Source organism: Lepisma saccharinum, chromosome 14 (genome assembly GCF_977018435.1).
Source record: "Lepisma saccharinum chromosome 14, izLepSacc3.1, whole genome shotgun sequence".
Taxonomy (NCBI): Eukaryota; Metazoa; Arthropoda; class Insecta; order Zygentoma; family Lepismatidae; genus Lepisma; species Lepisma saccharinum.
In genome coordinates this window covers 30,943,607-30,961,486 of record NC_139242.1, presented here as the reverse complement: position 1 = coordinate 30,961,486, position 17,880 = coordinate 30,943,607, and the positions used below count along the sequence as shown (strand labels likewise).

At 39.8% G+C, this 17,880-nt stretch overlaps 1 protein-coding gene across 1 annotated transcript in view; it reads left to right on the top strand.

Moving 5' to 3' along the window:
* LOC145998324 (polycystin-1-like protein 1) overlaps positions 1-17,880 on the top strand; it is a 395,827-nt gene that overhangs the window by 305,647 nt on the left and 72,300 nt on the right. The window contains exon 8 of the mRNA XM_083134729.1: positions 2,647-2,747. Within this exon, the coding sequence (XP_082990855.1) occupies positions 2,647-2,747 (101 nt within the window). The remainder of the gene's footprint in view (positions 1-2,646; positions 2,748-17,880) is intronic.

Below are 17,880 nucleotides of genomic sequence, written 5' to 3'. Positions count from 1 at the left end.
TGGATATGACATTACTAAAATTATCCCTGCTAATAAACTTGTGCGTATGTGAAAAGAAAAACAGCAGACTAAAAAATAGCTTGCATAGAAACTTATGTAACATCTTATAGCATTTCTTGCTTCAACTGAGAGTCAGTTTTAATCTTTTTACCGTGTTATTAAAATTCTATTGTTACGCAATTTTTTTGTTTTATTGTTATTATCTTACATCTGCCTTTGGTGTGTCTTGGAATGTACGAAATACAACATGGTAACATCTACGAGCCACGATATCCCCCGTTTCCACAATCAACACAAGAGGGAGGTGCAAAATTGATTTTTTTAAAAGCTAACGTCATTTCCTGTTCGGATGACGTCACGTTCACTATCGGTGAAAATAGGTGGAGCCAGAGTTGTTTTGATGAGTGTTGCTGGGGTCGGGGCCTGTCGGGAGAGAGGGAGGGGGACAGGAGCGAAGTTTTGAGGGAAGTGGTTCCCAGTTGATGGGATGGTTGAGATACTGCGGAAAATTGAATCGTGAATTTTACTGCGTCGGTTCCAAATGCCGCAATCTGCTATAGTGTTTGCTGCTTTGTAGATGTCGGTGGTATTTCGCCCACGTTGATCTGTTACTTCTTTCTGTATTGTGATGTTTGTGTTTCGTCTCGAAATCGTAAAGAAATCTGTAAGGAACAATGTCTGCCTTTCGCCACATTCTCTTACTCCTCTGTCTCCTCTCATCCTCTCTGTCTCTCCTCTTAATTTGCCCCCATTTTCTCTCCTCTCCATTTGTTTCTCCCTTCTCTCTCACTTTTAACTTTTCTGTTTCTCACTTCTTTCTTCCTTGTTCTTTCTCCCTTTTTCCTCAAACTAGGCTTTCTGTTTCTCTTTCTTTCGCTAATATCTTCCTTTCGATTTTCTCTTGCTTTTTCTCTTTATCTCGCTTTTTCTCTTTTATCTCGCTTTTTCTCTTTTATCTCGCTTTTTCTCTTTTATCTCGCTTTTCTTTCTCTCTCTCTCGTCGTTTTTTCTCTCTCTCGCTTTTACTTTCTCTCGCTTTCTTTCTCTTACTTTTCTCTTCCTCATGATTATCAAATCAACTTCCCTTGCCCCTACTCCCCCCAAATTGAAAAGCGCATTCCCCCGGTAGATGCAGGATTTCTTTCCTGCCCTGCCAGATGAAATAATCGGAAAACGAATTACACAGTTGCTTTGGAAAACGTGACGTCACGGTACACCTGGCCCCTGGCCACCATTTCATTATCCAGTCGCTTCCTTCCTATCCAGTCCTACAGATAATTCACATGTTCGATTAGTCCCGCTTGGTTCCTCCCCCTCTCTCCCAGGTACCTCCATACCCTCATTTCGCTGACGCCCGCGACTATAATTGCATTCTCGCCCCTGCCTAAATCCCCCATTTTTCTCCTCCCTTCATTTTTTTTTTCATTTTTTTTGTCCCGCATGACTCGTTGCTTATATTAACACATCCTAATATTCCGAATCAATAATGCACCTTGCAGTGCCGTCATGGCATTTGCCCGAGCAACACTTTATTTTCCTCTTTCCATTAGGGCGAACGTAGTGCACTCTGGACTGCATTTTGCAGACTAACGAAGCTCTGGCGCCAGGGCCCACGGCCAGTATAATCCTGTGTGCTGACCGTGTGTATTTGTTCCTTCGTCTATTTAATCTAACAGCTATTCATCTTCATCTTAGCAATTAGCCAAAAGTGGCAGAAACGCCAAGTAAAATATTCATTCATTCTCCCCATTAGGGAACTTTCAGACCGAAGCGACACGCGTAGTTTGGAAACCAAACGTCAGAAATGAATTTAACCTTTTGTTATGAAGTGTAGTATTGCCCACGAGACGAGACTTCGGTCTGCCTCGTCTCGAAAACATTTGTCCCGGTTGGTAAATATTTGTTTGTCCCGTCTCGTGTCTCATCTGGAAAATGTAATGGGCCTGCCTCGTCCCGAAGATGCAGGTGTCTTGTCTCGAAAATAATAGTTCGTGAGCACACAAGCTGCACGTGTCTCTCGGACTGGACTGTTTTTCATCGTGTCGTCTCGGTCTGTTGGTCGCGCATGCGCAGTGAATGCTTTCGTACAGATTGGATGGAGCTTGTGTCGCTGTCACCTCGGTGTGAAACCTCCGCGTCGCTTCGTGTCTCCCTTAGGGAGGTTACAGAACGAAGCGACAACACTTGTCGCTTGGGAACGAGCCAGTCGAGAGTAACGTTTCATACCGTAGCGACTTGACATGCCGCAAAAGCCTGCGTTCGATTGGTGAAATCCTGACATGTTACGCTTGTGGCGAAAATGCTGGAGAAGTCGAGGAAACCAACCTCTGAATGAGAAAGGGGTCGAAAAGTCGGCGAATTTTTAAAAAATATTTTCTGATTTTTTCAACACTCCGTTGAAGTCGGGAAGGAAATATATATTATTATGCTACGTTTACACACAGCTCTCTTGAAACTGATGTATGTTTGCCCTACGCTGATATATCAATGTAGGACATTTTATTTTGTGAGGAGGGCATCCTTCCTCTCTGACTTTGGTATGTACTATGTAATAAACTACACTAAAAATGTTATTTTAAGCCTTGCAACTTTTCAACAAATTGCTCGATTGTTCTTATGTTTGATGAGTATGTTCTTGCCTTGCAGGTCCAGAGATCGAAGCCAGGTACAACAGACCTGGAAAGTTCAACGTTAAAGTTTCAGCATACAACTTGGTCTCCGAAAGCCTCCGTTACCCTCGACTTGAGGTAAGTCAGTTCCATTTACGAACTTTACAATAAGAGCAGATTTGTAATTGTGCATTTTAAAATTATCCACCGTATCGAGTGACCGAAAGCCAAAGTGTGCTGATACTTCAGTGTTGCACATGTACGACGTGAAAGGGGGGGGGGGGGGGTTACGTGTTCTTCCACTAGTCGGCAGTTTCTTTTGCCACCTGTTGCATTATGCGTCCTTTTTTGTAGGAATTCTCGGCTTAAAAGGGGATGTATATGCCGCCCCCACCTGAGCACGTCATTGATTTCCGACGATATTCCCCTTTTTTTTCACCGAGAATCTATTTATGCATGTAATATGCTGTATTGGGTGCTCGCGGATTGTTACCCTCATTTTTACAATGATACATGACGCTGACGTCATTGTAGATATAGTATGCCCGGTTGTTTACCTGTGATCCATTCTAACCGAATGATTTTGGATCCTTTCTTTAAGATCCATTACGCTGCTTCATGTATTGATACCAATGCAGTATGAATGGTTATGTTACAAATTCGAGTATAATCTTATTGACCTTTGTTCACGGGGCGGGGTACCCAGGTATATCACACTGGATTCTCGCGTGGTCTATAACTGCGATTGGTAAATACAAGCTCGAGGCCAAGGAAGTCGCTTTGGTTGGCAACCAACCCACACCCTCACTTTAGCGTCGCACTGCCAGCGTGATCCCAGTGTCAACATGTAAGTGCTACTTCTACAGACTTACTAACGTTACGTTTAGTTGCTGATGCAACGTAAGGGGATACTTTTGCACCGTGTATAGTCCGCTTTAGAACCTCACCACATCGTTGTAAGGCTACGCCGTTAAACCACAATCGATCATGTGCAGAAGCCAGCTTTTTAAACTAATGCCTTCATGAGCGAGGTAGGAAGCCGTGGATGTAAACTAATTGTTGCCGACCGCAGCTAAATAATGACGGATGGCCGCTTTTACAATGCTCCCCCCTTCTCCCCCCTTGCCCCCTCCCCCCCTCACGTGTAACGCTGAGATCAGCGTGTTTGCGTGAGGCTATTATTTAACAACGCCTGACTAATTACATGCTTTACGAGATGTGCGGGAGCTCACGAAATCCCACTTGGGGCATTACTTTCAATGTTTTTCTTTTTTATTTCTAATCGTTCGTCCCTCTCCGGAAGCGGTTGTTTCATTTTCTTCCCCGTCATTTTCGATGAAATGGTGCTAATGCTTCTCATGATTTTGGCAGCAGTTGGAATTTTTTTCTTCCTATAACCGTTACTTGGTGTGGCCGACGTATGTTCGCAACGTCACTGTTTATCTTATTGATATATTGGATGGCTTGCAGACTTGTGACGTTGCAGAAGAGACTCCTCCCTCCATTCTACTGCGCAGGCTGTAGCGCATGTCGCTGCGCGCGTACCAGGGATAGGCTCGCTACTTCCGCAGCTGGGACGTGATTGTGCTCCTGGAAATACTTTCTGTGTGTGAAGAGTATTTCGCGTTTGATTCGTGATTGTTCCATTTTGTTATTAATCCTGCACTTGATGTTGCTTTAACGATTACTCCGAATCACATTTAACTCTTTCGCAATTATTTATTCCCGATTAGACGATCAACAAGAAACATTGCTGTTGTCGTTCCATTTCACCGAGTTTGATAAACTTATTGCAGTTGAAGCATGTGCCACTCACTTTATCTGAACAGGAGTGTACAACGGTATCATAAGTTTGGCACATGAACAGAGTTTGAAAATATGTCAAAGGCACTATGTTTTCTGCACAAATAAGAGTTTTGAAATAGGATAATTCCCTAATTACTCTCAATTTCAATTGACAAAACAAAAACATGACATTTGTTTTCCATATTTAATATTCCAAATAGATTATCCTTTGTATTTTTTGTGGTTTTTCTATTTATGTACGATTTGTTCCCGCATTTGATGTTTTCAGTGGCTAAGTTAAGGCACAAATATTTTCTTGCACTTAACCATTTCAACATTAGATTTTACAAATTGATTATTAAAACACCGAACAGTTTGAGAGAGACAGAAATAAAACACTTGAATATATATTTCAAAAAGTAAAAAAAAACAAAAAAACACATGAACACTAATAATCAATTCAGAGAAAAGACAATTGGTGCTGTTCCTACAAGTTTTGCATGTAAATAAGGATTTTATTGTATTTTCCTGTTTTCAGTGGGGGGATAATTTCCAACATTCATTCGTCTTTAGTTAAATTATCCTAGGCTCCAGGTTGAATATACAGAGCCTTGAAAAATTAAAACACTTTAGCTTATCGCTTTTATGGCCCTCAATTGATTTTTTCTTAACGGGATATTTTTCCGTTCCGTTGTAATACACGTTGAACTATTTCTAAAACCTAAACACTGCCATTGTTCGTTATTTGCTTCGTATAACTGTTAAGCCTTTTTTATTTACCTTGCCATGAACGCATGTGAATATTTTAATGTCCGTGTATATTGTATTTGCCGTGCTTAAGTTCATGTAACTTGGAATGATTCATGCCAGAAACTGAGGGACGTGTACTTCTGTCCTTCCTTCGAATATTTTTTGATTCTGCTTATCTTGTATCTCTTTCTGCTATGCAGACTTGATTGTTCGAATGCTGTTACATTTATACACTCTGTAGCCTATTATCTTCCATTCTTAACGTGTTTCTTTCATTGTTGATTTCTTGTTCTTATTCTGTATTTTGCTTTCACTTTGTTCAGTGTTGGTTTCATTTTTATTATCTTGTTACGCCCAAAGTTTTACTGGCGTGTTTATATGCATTTTTTTTCATTCAGTATCTCTTGAGGCCAATAGAAGCGTTCCGCCATCGCCAAAGGTTCTGGCCAAGCGTGTTAAGATGTAACGAATAGCGGTCGAGCCTTGTTGCCAGTTCTTCACCTCAGTTTATTGTGAGGGAAGGGAAGAAAGTTCTCCAATCAGTTTGCAGTTTTGTGTGGCGATATATAAATCAGGGTGGCAGCCCGGACTTGCCAGCGAAATACACGGAACAGACCACAGAATTCGTCACTCCCGCGATGTTCGGTTTGGCAAGAGCGCTCTCGTTCTCCAATAGCGTTGCAGAATGCTCATCCTACTAGTAGATGGCGCCACATATAAGAAAATTGGGGAACTACGGTCACCCCTGCATCGATATATCTGAACTGTCGAAGCTAGTGGGACAAAACTGGTAGATTGTATTTGTAGTATAAATTATACAGTTTAGTCCGTATGTGCGAATCAACAATCAGTATAGGTTACCTACGTCACAAACTGTTGTATTATGGCTTCGAACAGCCATGATTGACATACGGAATTCAAGTGGGCGGGCGGAAACACAGACATTCGTGATTTAAAACAAACTTGCAGTTGTTGCAGATGTAACGAACACTACGTGGTTGATATTTCCTCGCTAATGGACAGATAAAATTGGCCGCAAACATGACGGCTGTGCCCATCCTGACGTCACATGAAACCCACCTATTGGATGAATGGAATTTGTAGAGAATTAAAAGTAATGAACATGACGACAAGCGTGGAATACGACAAGGTAGAATTTCCCGAATTATTCCTAATAATAATATACTGTATATACGCATGCGTGAGTTTTTGTATTTATAATGAAAACTACGAATTTCAACAACCGCATGCGCCTTATTGTAGTTCTGCTTTTTACACCATCTGAACGTTGATTTGAACATGGCAGAGGATCGAATTCCTCGTCCCAACATTGCCAACTAACAACTGTTACGTGCCCAACCTACGGTCAATATTTCTAACCAAAAGGTTTACCAGCCATTGAAACACTGGCCTCTAATTTCGTACACTGTACAATTCTCATATTTTGAATATTGTGAAGGCTTACCGATATAAATCGTGAGGCATGAAAGAAGTGATGGTATCTATGAAGAGAAAGGAGGAACATGAGCACTTCTTTGAAAGTTACATGTTAATCCATTGCTCCTATATCCCTTAAGCCTAGCGCGAAGTGTAGCCAACTCAATCTCCCCGCCTAAGATTCATGATCAAATCTCGCCCTGGACATTCCTTTTCGAGTGTCCATTAATTTAATCTAATCGTCATTTATGCCAGTCCTCACAATTAGCTTAAAAAAGACAGGAAAGTGTAAACAAAAACATAGTACGTACGAATTCATTGCCTCGCTTAAACATTACACCCGGAGAGAGAGAAACCTTTTAGTAAATTTGACTCTATTTAATTAAAAACACACTCCTTTTTGTCAACAGTAAAGAGAGGCTTCTGTGGAATTTGGCGTCAGAACGTCGTAAACAATCGGAGTATATAAACCGGAAGATTAGCTCTGTAGTCCATTATCGTTCCAAATTGAAATTCATTCTCTCGTTTCGACTTACGTCATCGCGAGTAATCCGCACCCTGATATCCATTTTTTTTTCCAGGGAGGAAGGGAATAAAAGACAATTGACAGTCGCGGAAAATCGATCGTGCTGTGAGGGCTCGTTGTTAACCCGTTCCTGCAGGCTGCTCTCTCTCTCTCTCTCTCTCTCTCTCTCTCTCTCTCTCTCTCTCTCTCTCTCGCTCTCGCTCGCTCGCTCGCTCGCTCTCTCACCTCTGACATTTCTCCCGAGTCGTGTTTCAGAAGGCTACTACAAATTTATTCTCCTGATCGAGCAATGTTGCCAGAAGGTGCTTTGGGCTGCGCCAAAGGTGCTTACGGGGAATTTACTGTTCGTGTTGCGGCATTGGAAAGAACTTGCCTGTTAAAAATTCTCCTTTACGTGCAGTTTCAGATCAAATATAAAGCCGCAAAATGTATTACTCAGTTGTCGAGTTTTCTAGGGGAAAGGTTATTATGCATATGACCCTTGTTCAAGTCCCAAGTCACGATATACATCTCAGGAACTGAAATAGCTAGAAACTACAAAATTAGATTGATATAATCTGTCAAGAAATATCGTATGAGAGTAATGGCCTTACTCGTAATTTCTTTTTGATGACTGCGAGCCTATAGTGCATAAACTTGTGCATATATAATGCATTAAAAAATATTCCAGGACCAGTCCACACTAACCAACCCCCGAGCCCGACTCCCGTGCATATTACCATGGGACACGTACGTAGATTCTGAAATGCTGCAATGCATTGTGTGTGTTGCCTAACTTAAACAACTAATTTTCAATGTCAAGTTCTGCTATCGCCGTAGAGTTAGGTAACACACACAACACATCGCAGGGAAGTTTTTTGACGTGTGATCCAGGATTGTACTTAATGTTTGACTGACTTTAAATTTTAAGGTTGGGTTAATCGAAGGAAAGAAGAAAGGACGGCAGAAAAACATTGAAAAATGGAAATTCAAGAAAAAGAAAATGTTATGCTGGTTGCAGTTCCAACGCTCTGTATTTGGTACGTGTGGACAATGTAAGCTATGTAAAGAACATGGCGGGCTCATATAGGCAACACACACACCGTCATATTCCGCTAAGTTCCTTCACGGCAACGCATCTACATGTGTAGAGAAAGCTTAATTAATGCTATAATATGTGCTATTAAACAGTCTGAAAAGTAGAAAGGAGGGAAATATAAAAAAAGAAAAAAGAAAGAAAGAAAAACGAACGGAACGGGAAGGTTCCGGTCCGCTCCGGTCCATTTCGAGCCGTGATGACAGTAAATCAAAGAAAGAAAGACACGCAGTGGCGCTGGTGTAAATGCAACATATTTCGAATTCGAAGTGTATCTGTGCGAATCATTACTCGATATCATATGAACTCGAGAAATATGAAGTGTCAGAGAAACTTTTGCACAGTGACAACGATGTGTCTTTTCCAAACTACGTTAGGGATGCGGATATGTTTGGAGGAATGACACGATTTTGTAAATAAAAATCCTGATGGTCAGTATGAATTGGGATTTCTTATTCAAAGTTTTTTCCTGGAACACACCTTGAATGCCTTTTCACTATAAATGGGGAACAGTTTAAAGCCTTCTTTTAGCTTCTTTTCATAAACGATTTCTCAACAAATAAAAAGCACTTGAAAGCTTTAGCTGCAAAAAAAAAAAAAAAATAAAAAAAAAAAATAAAAAAAAAAATACGGCTTTAAAAAAAAATTCAGCTCCCTCACTAATAAGTACATTGTGCACACGATAAGCGTGCTTTCGTCAACCATTCATAATTTCATCTTCCTCTCCTCTAACGGTATTCGCTTTTTATTAATTCGCACAGCTTCTATTACTCGGGAGATCCGTTTGATCTCGCAAATTAAGAAAAGCGAGAGCTGCACGTTGAATGCTGAACGTGACTGAGGACGAGATTAAAAAAGTTGGCATAGACGACGGTTGTTTACGCTTTTCATAAACACGGTCACGTGGAAGTATCTCACCGTGCAGAGTTTTAAAAGGGAGAAACAAGATTAGAGGAACGATAAGAAGTCGTAAGTAAGCCAGGTTAAAGCAAGAAAAAAGCAATGTTGCCGGATCCCGAAGGCACAAGTTCCTATTCCAGCAGCAGAAAATTTTCCTGGCCAACAGCAGGGTATTCTCTTTACCCACAATTTTGTTTATTCATTATTATTACTTATTATTATTAAGTTGGTAATACAGTTGTAATTGTTAACGAGAGACAACCAGTTTTTTACCGTGAAAAGAAGTAAAACTTTAAAAGTCTTCCGTTCTACCTACGCATAGCATTAGCTCGGGCCTAAAACAGTGGCGCTAGTGTCGAAGCCGGGTTGTTCGCACATTTGACAGGTTTAAAACACTTCTATAATTGCATAGTATATGGGTGAAACGTTTTGTTCCGTACTTAACGTACATTGTTGTTTATTTTTTTGTTTCATTCAGAATGAAAAGTGATATTTCAGAAAACAGAATAGCTACCTTGGGGATAGAATGGGGCGTGATAACCGTGAAATAATTCAACATTTTCGAACAGCCTACGTGCGAGATTTACAAGTAAGGTAAATAGTTATTTTACGACGCCAGTCAAATGTTTATAACTAGAAACGAAATCCTTCCTCGGATAATAATAGATATTCTATATTGAAAAATAATTCTAAAAAAATATGTCTTCTTGACAAATGTTTTAAACTTTTTGTTTACAACCTAAAGGAAAATGTTTTGTTTAAGAAAAAACACACATTTTGCCCACTCTGGATGCAGATATCCTGGCGCCAACGAATCAGCAGTGTCGCGTTATTTTCCGCTGAACTCCATCCGATTTCCAAGTACAATGGAGAAACACAAACTGAATAATTAACAGTAAGCTGGAAAAAGACCCAGAACGCAAAGAAATGCATATCTTTTCTGGCTTACCAAACTCTCACTGCTAACTACATCAACACAAATACTAACATATTTATTGCTACAAAATGTTAAAATCGTTGCTGCATAACTTTGCGTCAGCAGGCAAGTACCTAAGTTGCAAAGTTCTCGAAATCTGTTCCTACTTCACCGTTCATGGAGTGACCCAGAGAGCTCTGTGATACATTTTGGAGCACGTGAGATCTCTAAAGCTGATTACTTCACGGGTCATGTCCACGGAATTTGGAGTAGGCAGCGTTGGCTTGGCCCCGGTCGAGTAGCGGAGAGAATTGAGCTGAAAACTAGGGGATTTAGTTACGGAGATAGTGTCGCCAGGGACGCACTGCTCGAACTTCCCGATTAGCGGCTTCCTGGTGGCGCACTCCAGCGGCAGTAGGCGGAATTATCGTGGCCGGAAATAAATTCCCGGCCGCAGCCGAGTTGGCCGAAAAACACGCCGTAATCTGTGTTCCTGTTTCCAGTAAGAGAATCGATACGGGTCCATAATGCGGTAGGCTGCACACGGCTGATCGCATTGCCCTCCCAACATGGACTGATAATGGTTAGAGGGAATCAATTCTTCGTGATGATATTGTTCATTGACGCTTGGGCTCCTCCCTCCCTTCACCCACACCCACCCGCCCCTTATGCACTTTGTCTACCACAGTTATGCGGCGTAAAGAGGAAAATGGCGAGTGCTGATTGGGTTTGATGTCTTTATTTATAGAATTCGTTGACGAGCAGCCAGTTTTCGTATGCGTTGAACTGTGAAAATTTCGGACGGTAACCGGGTAATGTATGTGCCGTGTTTGTTCATGTGAATATTGCATCGTTTCACTCTGATTGTATGATTGTGCGCCTCCCTGCTTAAATTTCTGTCGATGGTAAGGGAATCAGAATCTTGTGTGTGGCATAGCCAGTCATGAGCTTATGTCGGCCTCCCCCCCCCCCCCTATCCCATACACTGCACTACAATACAGCTTCTACAGAAACAAAAGTACCCAATTTGATGATAAATTCGGGATGTTGAATTCGAAAATAACTGTTGTTCTTTGGGTCGTGCTAGTTTTCATGCATCCGAAACCACGCGCAAATGATGTATCGTACGTATCCCCTGTATAGGTGGTCTTATTTTTCGAAATCGTTAACAGCTTAACCAAGATAAGAATGCCTCCCCCCGCAAACTAAAATGCACAGTCATTTGTTTTCTCCTCACGCTCCTCTCTCATGCCTTTTGACAGTGCTACAAAATTCGCCAACGCAGGAACACGGTAACAATGCAAGTAGCTGATTGCATCGCCCACGCTCGCTTCGCTCGCTTGCGGTTGAAAATTCGATTCTGGGGTATATCTATCATGGTCGTGCTTGAAATTACTTTTAACTGTGCGAAAATGACATGCCAAAAACATCGCAAAAATCCTAAAATTTGGCAATATCAGTTCAATGTCTGATAACATTCTGGTAAAGGCCACATTTTATGAACACACAAGTTAGTCGACAAGCATATATTGCCAGTTGTTATTTTAGTCCTATTTTCCGTCATACGGGAAAAATAAAATCCTGACCGCACCTGATCCAATTTTATTTAAAAAAAACTGAATATTGCTGTAAAAGTATGGACGAACCAACGGTATTCGACGCGTAATTCTGAAAAACTCTTGCTAGCAGTTTAATCTTTCAGTAGACAAAAACCTGATTAGAATTAGATCGCAATGTTACAGTTAATAAAAAATCGATTCTCTTGTTTTACAACTTAGAAACACCTAAACGCAGTTTAACTTACCTCCTTATTGCATTTTATTTTGTTCATTAATTGTACGTTGGTCGAAAATTCTTTGAGAAGTAGCGCTAATTTTATTTTTTAAGTAGAATCTTCAATTGTCTAGCATCATATTCATACACTTTTCTTCGGAAGGGGAAGAAAAGGTCCCCATCCCCCTTAGAAAGTGAATGACGGGCGAACAGTACTTTCGTAACATGAAACCTTGCAATGACAATACATTATATCAATTGTTGCAGGTGACTGACAATTACAAGGAAGACTGCTTTGAAGGCCTATCCAGTTGACCTACATGATAAATTTTCAAATAGTGCAAATCGGTACAATCAGGCAAAGATGACAATAGGTAAATTGTCCATCGCTATTTTCGTATATTTTCTGCATTATGGCGTTTTAAATCAGGGTTGTTAAAGGACCAGGAAATAAATAAATAAATAAATTTAATTACGGTCGAGGAGAGAAAATCGGGAAGCAAATTGGTTCTGAACCGTCAAGTAAAGTATTTCAATTCGGTCCAGGAACTTTCCTCCCGATCAATTTAAATACGGCCCAGGTAGAAATGGGCGAAACGTAAACGCTGCAGTCACGTTACCCTTCTCCATGTAGCCCCATTCTCCCTGGCGCGCTCCTTCCCTTGGTTGTAGCAACACTGCCCGTCCCTGTTGTGAAATCTGCTGGGAACACAGCAGCCTCACGTTACTTCATCGACGACTCCTATTGGCTGCGGTTCCTGGATCGGATGCCAGAGCAACACTTGACGGGTTTGTTTGAACTCAATAGCCCCGTCTGCTGCACATTGACTGCCGTGTGTATGATATGTCATACACATGGCTTCTTGCTTCTGGGCCACGTGTATGCTACTCCATACACAAACAAGAACCTGATTCTTGGCCGCGTGTATGGAAACGCATACACAGTTCAAGCAAAACTATATGACTGTTAAATAGCCGTGGCGTACAGCTAAGATGGGGCAGTAATAATTTTAATTTCTGTAATGTCTTACAAGAGTAAAAAAATCTTCAAAACTTTATTTACGCTTACATATTCTTTTCACTAGTACAAATGTATTGACAACTAAAAAAGAAGGGTAAATGTGTAAATACATTTTTTTCTGGTTGGAATTCACAGCAAACGATTATACATTATGGAATACATTGCTAGTACATCATAATTCTTACAAAACCATTCGTTATATAATATTTTTTTTGTAAACTTATGTTCCTTGTAGATATATAGATATAAGGATGGCATATTTTGTACCGAACACTTTGGAAGTTCAATGATTTTTGTTGAAACACTCCCGGCACATAAAAGGATTTTTGGGACATTTGTCACATACTGTCTTCACCCATCTGGCAAACTTCCTCCCTGTCGAGTCAGAATTTCCACTTCTGCCATAGATTTTGTAGCAATGTTCACAGCGTCCTTGCTTCTTTCTTCCATTATTCCCTACTTTGTTTATCAAGTGATGAGTTTGAGTTTTTCTGCTTTGTTGTACAGGTAAAGTGAGTTTGCTGTCCAGGAGGTAATTGTTCAGAAAGAATATTTAGGATTACAAGTTTCCTGAATTCATTTATGTGTATGTTACTGGACTGGATGCAGTCACTGTAGAGAATGTAGGCATTCACGAGAACCGTTCCCCATATAAATTCAATAATAACTTTCTTGTACCATTTTGTAGTCTTTCGCAGAGCATTCCCATATGACGCGAATTGATCACTTACGTCAATGAAGGACTTGCTAGTAATGTAATCAATAATTGCGGTAGGCTTTCTAATTTCTGAACCACGTCTTTCTGTTACAGTTACCTCTTCAGCAGAGTGAGCTGTAGATAGGACTAACACATCTCTCTTATCTTTCCACTTCAGAATAGTCATACCTTCCTGAGTTTCCATTCCTACAATATCACCTTTTCTCAATTTATCCTGAACAACATCTGCTGGCAAATATTTACGGTTAGACCTAATTGTACCGATCAGATGGGTATTATTGTCAATGGCAAGGTAAACAAGAGGAACGCTGGTGTAATAATTATCTGTGTAAAGACGCCGGCCTTCACCGATAAGATCTCTTACAAGCTGTAACACAACAGTTTCAGGAACTGACATGTTACCGGCCGTTTATATTTCCAACATATAGAATAATGTTCCATGTATAGCCCCTGCTGGCACACAACTTGAAAACTTTCACTCCGTATTTATTCTTTTTGGAAGGGATGTACTGCCGAAATGAAAGTCTTCCCCGCCATGGTATCATACTTTCGTCGACACAATTTTTTCCCCTGGTGTGTATATTTCTTGGAATTGTGAAATGAGTTTGTTGGTGATGTTCGTAATTTTATGTAATCTATCATTAGGACAGCACGTGAATTGTCTGCAAAATGTCACATTTGTAGAAGCAGTTCAAATCTGTTTCTACTCATACTTCGGGGAAGAGGAAAATCAAACAAAGCACTAGTGCTCCAGTAGTCTGATAATTTTGGTACTTTGATCACCACAAAATTTTAAAACAGCGTGATATTCGGAAAGAACAAGACAAAATCTGGTAACACAAAGCGAATAATTACGTGTATGAAATCATATACACGTGGCATACAACGTCAAATTGAAAACCTACGCCGCGTGTATAGAAATGCATACACACCACAAAAACCTCAACAATGGGCTTAATTTCAATTGTATTGAGATATTATGCATACACATTTCATTCACAGTCGGTCAGTAACAAGAAAATCGGATTGGCCCAGAAGAGATACATTTTCAGTTACACGGTGGCAGTCAATGTGTTAAACAGTCATTTGATTAGTTAGCACGCACCACGTAACCGGGGCTAATGTGACGCACCACTAATATAGTCCATTGCGTTATGCACAATAACTCTTCGACAAGGGAATTTTTTTAACCTGGCCCACGAGAGAACAACAGCGTTATGATTTATTCCCTACGCTACGTTTTCTACAACAGCAGTGTGACATTCCAATGTAAAACGTTCTCGCGGACATTTTTAGAAGGCAACTTTTAATTTGTCAACCCTGGTCCAGGAATTTTAAATGAATTCAATGCCGGACTGGGAGAGAAAATCGGCAAACGTAAAGTTCTAGACACCTTTTCATATTTAAAGCATTTCAATTCGGTGCAGGAATATTTTATCCGGATCAATTTAATACGGTCCACGAACCTTTTTTTAATGAAACAATACGCAACTTGGACCGAATTCAAATTGTGCGAGAAAAAAGTTTCTGTCCTGTAGCGGAACCAATTAGAATTTAAGGGTTCCTGGACCTTCAACAACCCTGTTTTAAATGATGCAATTACACGTACATCGGACCTGAGATTATCCTCTGCTTATGTGTGGTTTGTGTTTCAATTTTTGATCCTAACATTGCGAAAAAAATTGAATGAATATGATGGACAATTTACCTAATATTTTATTTGCCGTTGACTGTACTAACAACCAATATTGGTTGTCTTTATAGTACAATAACAACACGAAACTCGGACTGGTAGCCATACTTATCGAAGCAAAATGCTTAGCCCAACAAATATGCACGTCGTTATTGGTAAATTATTCACTAATATATTGTGAACAATTTTGTATCTGTAATGTCCATTACTTCCATTTATGTCGTTGTTGTAAACATTTCTCATTATTCCATTCTCGCAAATCTAACTACATGTCCTAAGCAGCTAAGCATGTAAAATGGTTATTGCTCTATATTGGAAAATAACTTCTATGTCGAAGAAATGAAGTGCCAGTACTGTGCTAACGTCAGGGAACACAAATTCCTAAGGGAACAATAAAATGGGCCAAATAAAATCGTACAGGAAATCGGGGGAGGAGGATTTGTAGCGTTTATGCAGCGCGCTCTGATCGGTTAAGGGATCAGTTGCCTTAGTACCGTGTGGAATTAGCAGGATGTAATTTGGGCTATTTTCATGCATCAATTGCCTTCAGCACATTAAAAAAGTGTCTGTGAAAGCGGCCTCGCAAGAATGTATTTATAGCGTCAGTGTTACCAGGTCCCGAAATATCAATTTACACCTTACCGGGCGAAACTGAAATAGCCTGTGAAATAACGTTTCTTGGGCTATTTTCTTTGTCTGTGAAGGAATATGCAGATTTTGCTACCGTCATCACAGTGTATTAAGTCGTGTTACCTGTAAGTAGTTTGATTCGCCTTCTTTAGGAGCGGGTGACCTTATGTAGACAAGTTCAATCGACATTGAGATGAAATTACTAATAAACTATTTGTTTCTCCTAATTTTAATATAAACTTTTCTGATGTGCTTGTTTTGTAATTACTAATTATTTTCGAAACTTGTGATGGAAAGTGTTACTATGTCAAATATTACGTTATTCGCGAAATTGTAAAGCGTGTTTATCATGACAAGCATCGTTAATGAACTGAATATTGTCAAGGGGATATTGTATTATAACTATGTTCAGATACAATTCAGTAGCATAGAGATTGATACTAATAGTGGATAATAATAATAGTGGATTTGTAAACAATATTATATTTTCGCAAGTTTAATATACAGTAAATATATTATTGCAACACAGTAGTGTCCGTGAATGTACAATGGTATTTGGTCATCATTTCACTTTCCTTGGAACTTAACCTACCACCTCATTCCCTGTGAAGTAAAAATGAAGGGCCGTTTATTTCTTAATACTATTTGACGTTCCTGGGCTAATTGCTTCAAGCGCCACAAATTCTAAATTGGATTTAATGAATAATCTGTTCTTTCAAGCAATTTATAGACGTTAAAGAACAACCCATGGCTTTATTTTCCACCATATGCTTCCGATTATAATCTTATCTGAAAATGATAAAACGAACCAAAATTAACTCCTCTTCGATTTTCTTCATAATCTTCACTCGAAATGTGAATGTGTTAAGCGTGAACTGTTGTAAGATAAGGATAAGAGTTTAAGTTTAATTTTGCTTGCAGATTAAAACTCAACTCTAATTACCATGGGCTTACCTTGGAGATTAACTTTGAGGGCCAGAATCGAACTTGCGGCTTACGTTTGGTGAGAATCTAAGAAAAGTTTTCCATCCTACAAAAATAGCATTCAAGACTGTTTTGCTAAATCATAAAAATTACTCTTGCTACTTTATTCCTCAGGCCCCAAGGGGTTCACAAAAATGCCCTTGTAAATTTGAATAAACCTGAACATTTTCTGGTTTCAAGTGCTCCCTTGTTAGTAAGGGCAAGGACACTGTATTCTGTATTCTTCGTTGGCTTTGATGATACAAAGTTGCATCCCTTTGGGACATATGCTACTGTTACTAAATAACGTAAAATTTGAATGATAATAATAGCAGTTGATGCATTCGTATGAACAATATTCATCTTCCTCTTGTTAAAACTTAATGGTCTAAGGTTTCTGAAGGTCGAACCGTATAAATACGAACTTCCACACTTCCAGATGAAAAATTCTGGATAAAATTCCCCCTTTATTGTTAATTTATTTTTCTTAAAGAGCGCGTTACCCATTAGTTAAAAGCTCTCTGAAAATTAATGCGGTATTTTGGTAAATGATCATAGTCCAGTTTAGAAAATAAATTAAAAATTTAATGGAATTTCATTTTTACAATAATTTTGGGGCAACGTATGCTGTTCTATAGAAAAAGAATGGCTTTTTATATATTTATTTATTTAAAATGTAACAAATAGTGATCTTTTACCCCCTGATGCCATGACATTTGACTGGTATTGCCAAAGTTTCCTTGACAAAACATCGGAAATTAAAAGGGGGTGGTTCCATTAACTGCCCCTAGTGATGACCCCCCCCCCCCCCTTGTCTGGAGATTCCCGCCGGGCGTCTGTGTCATCTGCTTCCATTTCAAACCGTTATTTTTCGCAGTTGTCTGAAACTGATGTAAACAGACGCAGCGCACTGAGTGACTTGTTTACTCTGTCGAGGGACTGACGTCAAACAGAGCGGATTACAGAGGCAAGGAGGCAAGCAGAGTAGGGGAGGGGGCACATGGCTACATCCTTTTTTAAGTCTGACGGAGCCGGTTGTTCATTATGGTTACTTTAAAAAAAAGAGAGAGAGAAAGTTTAGTTT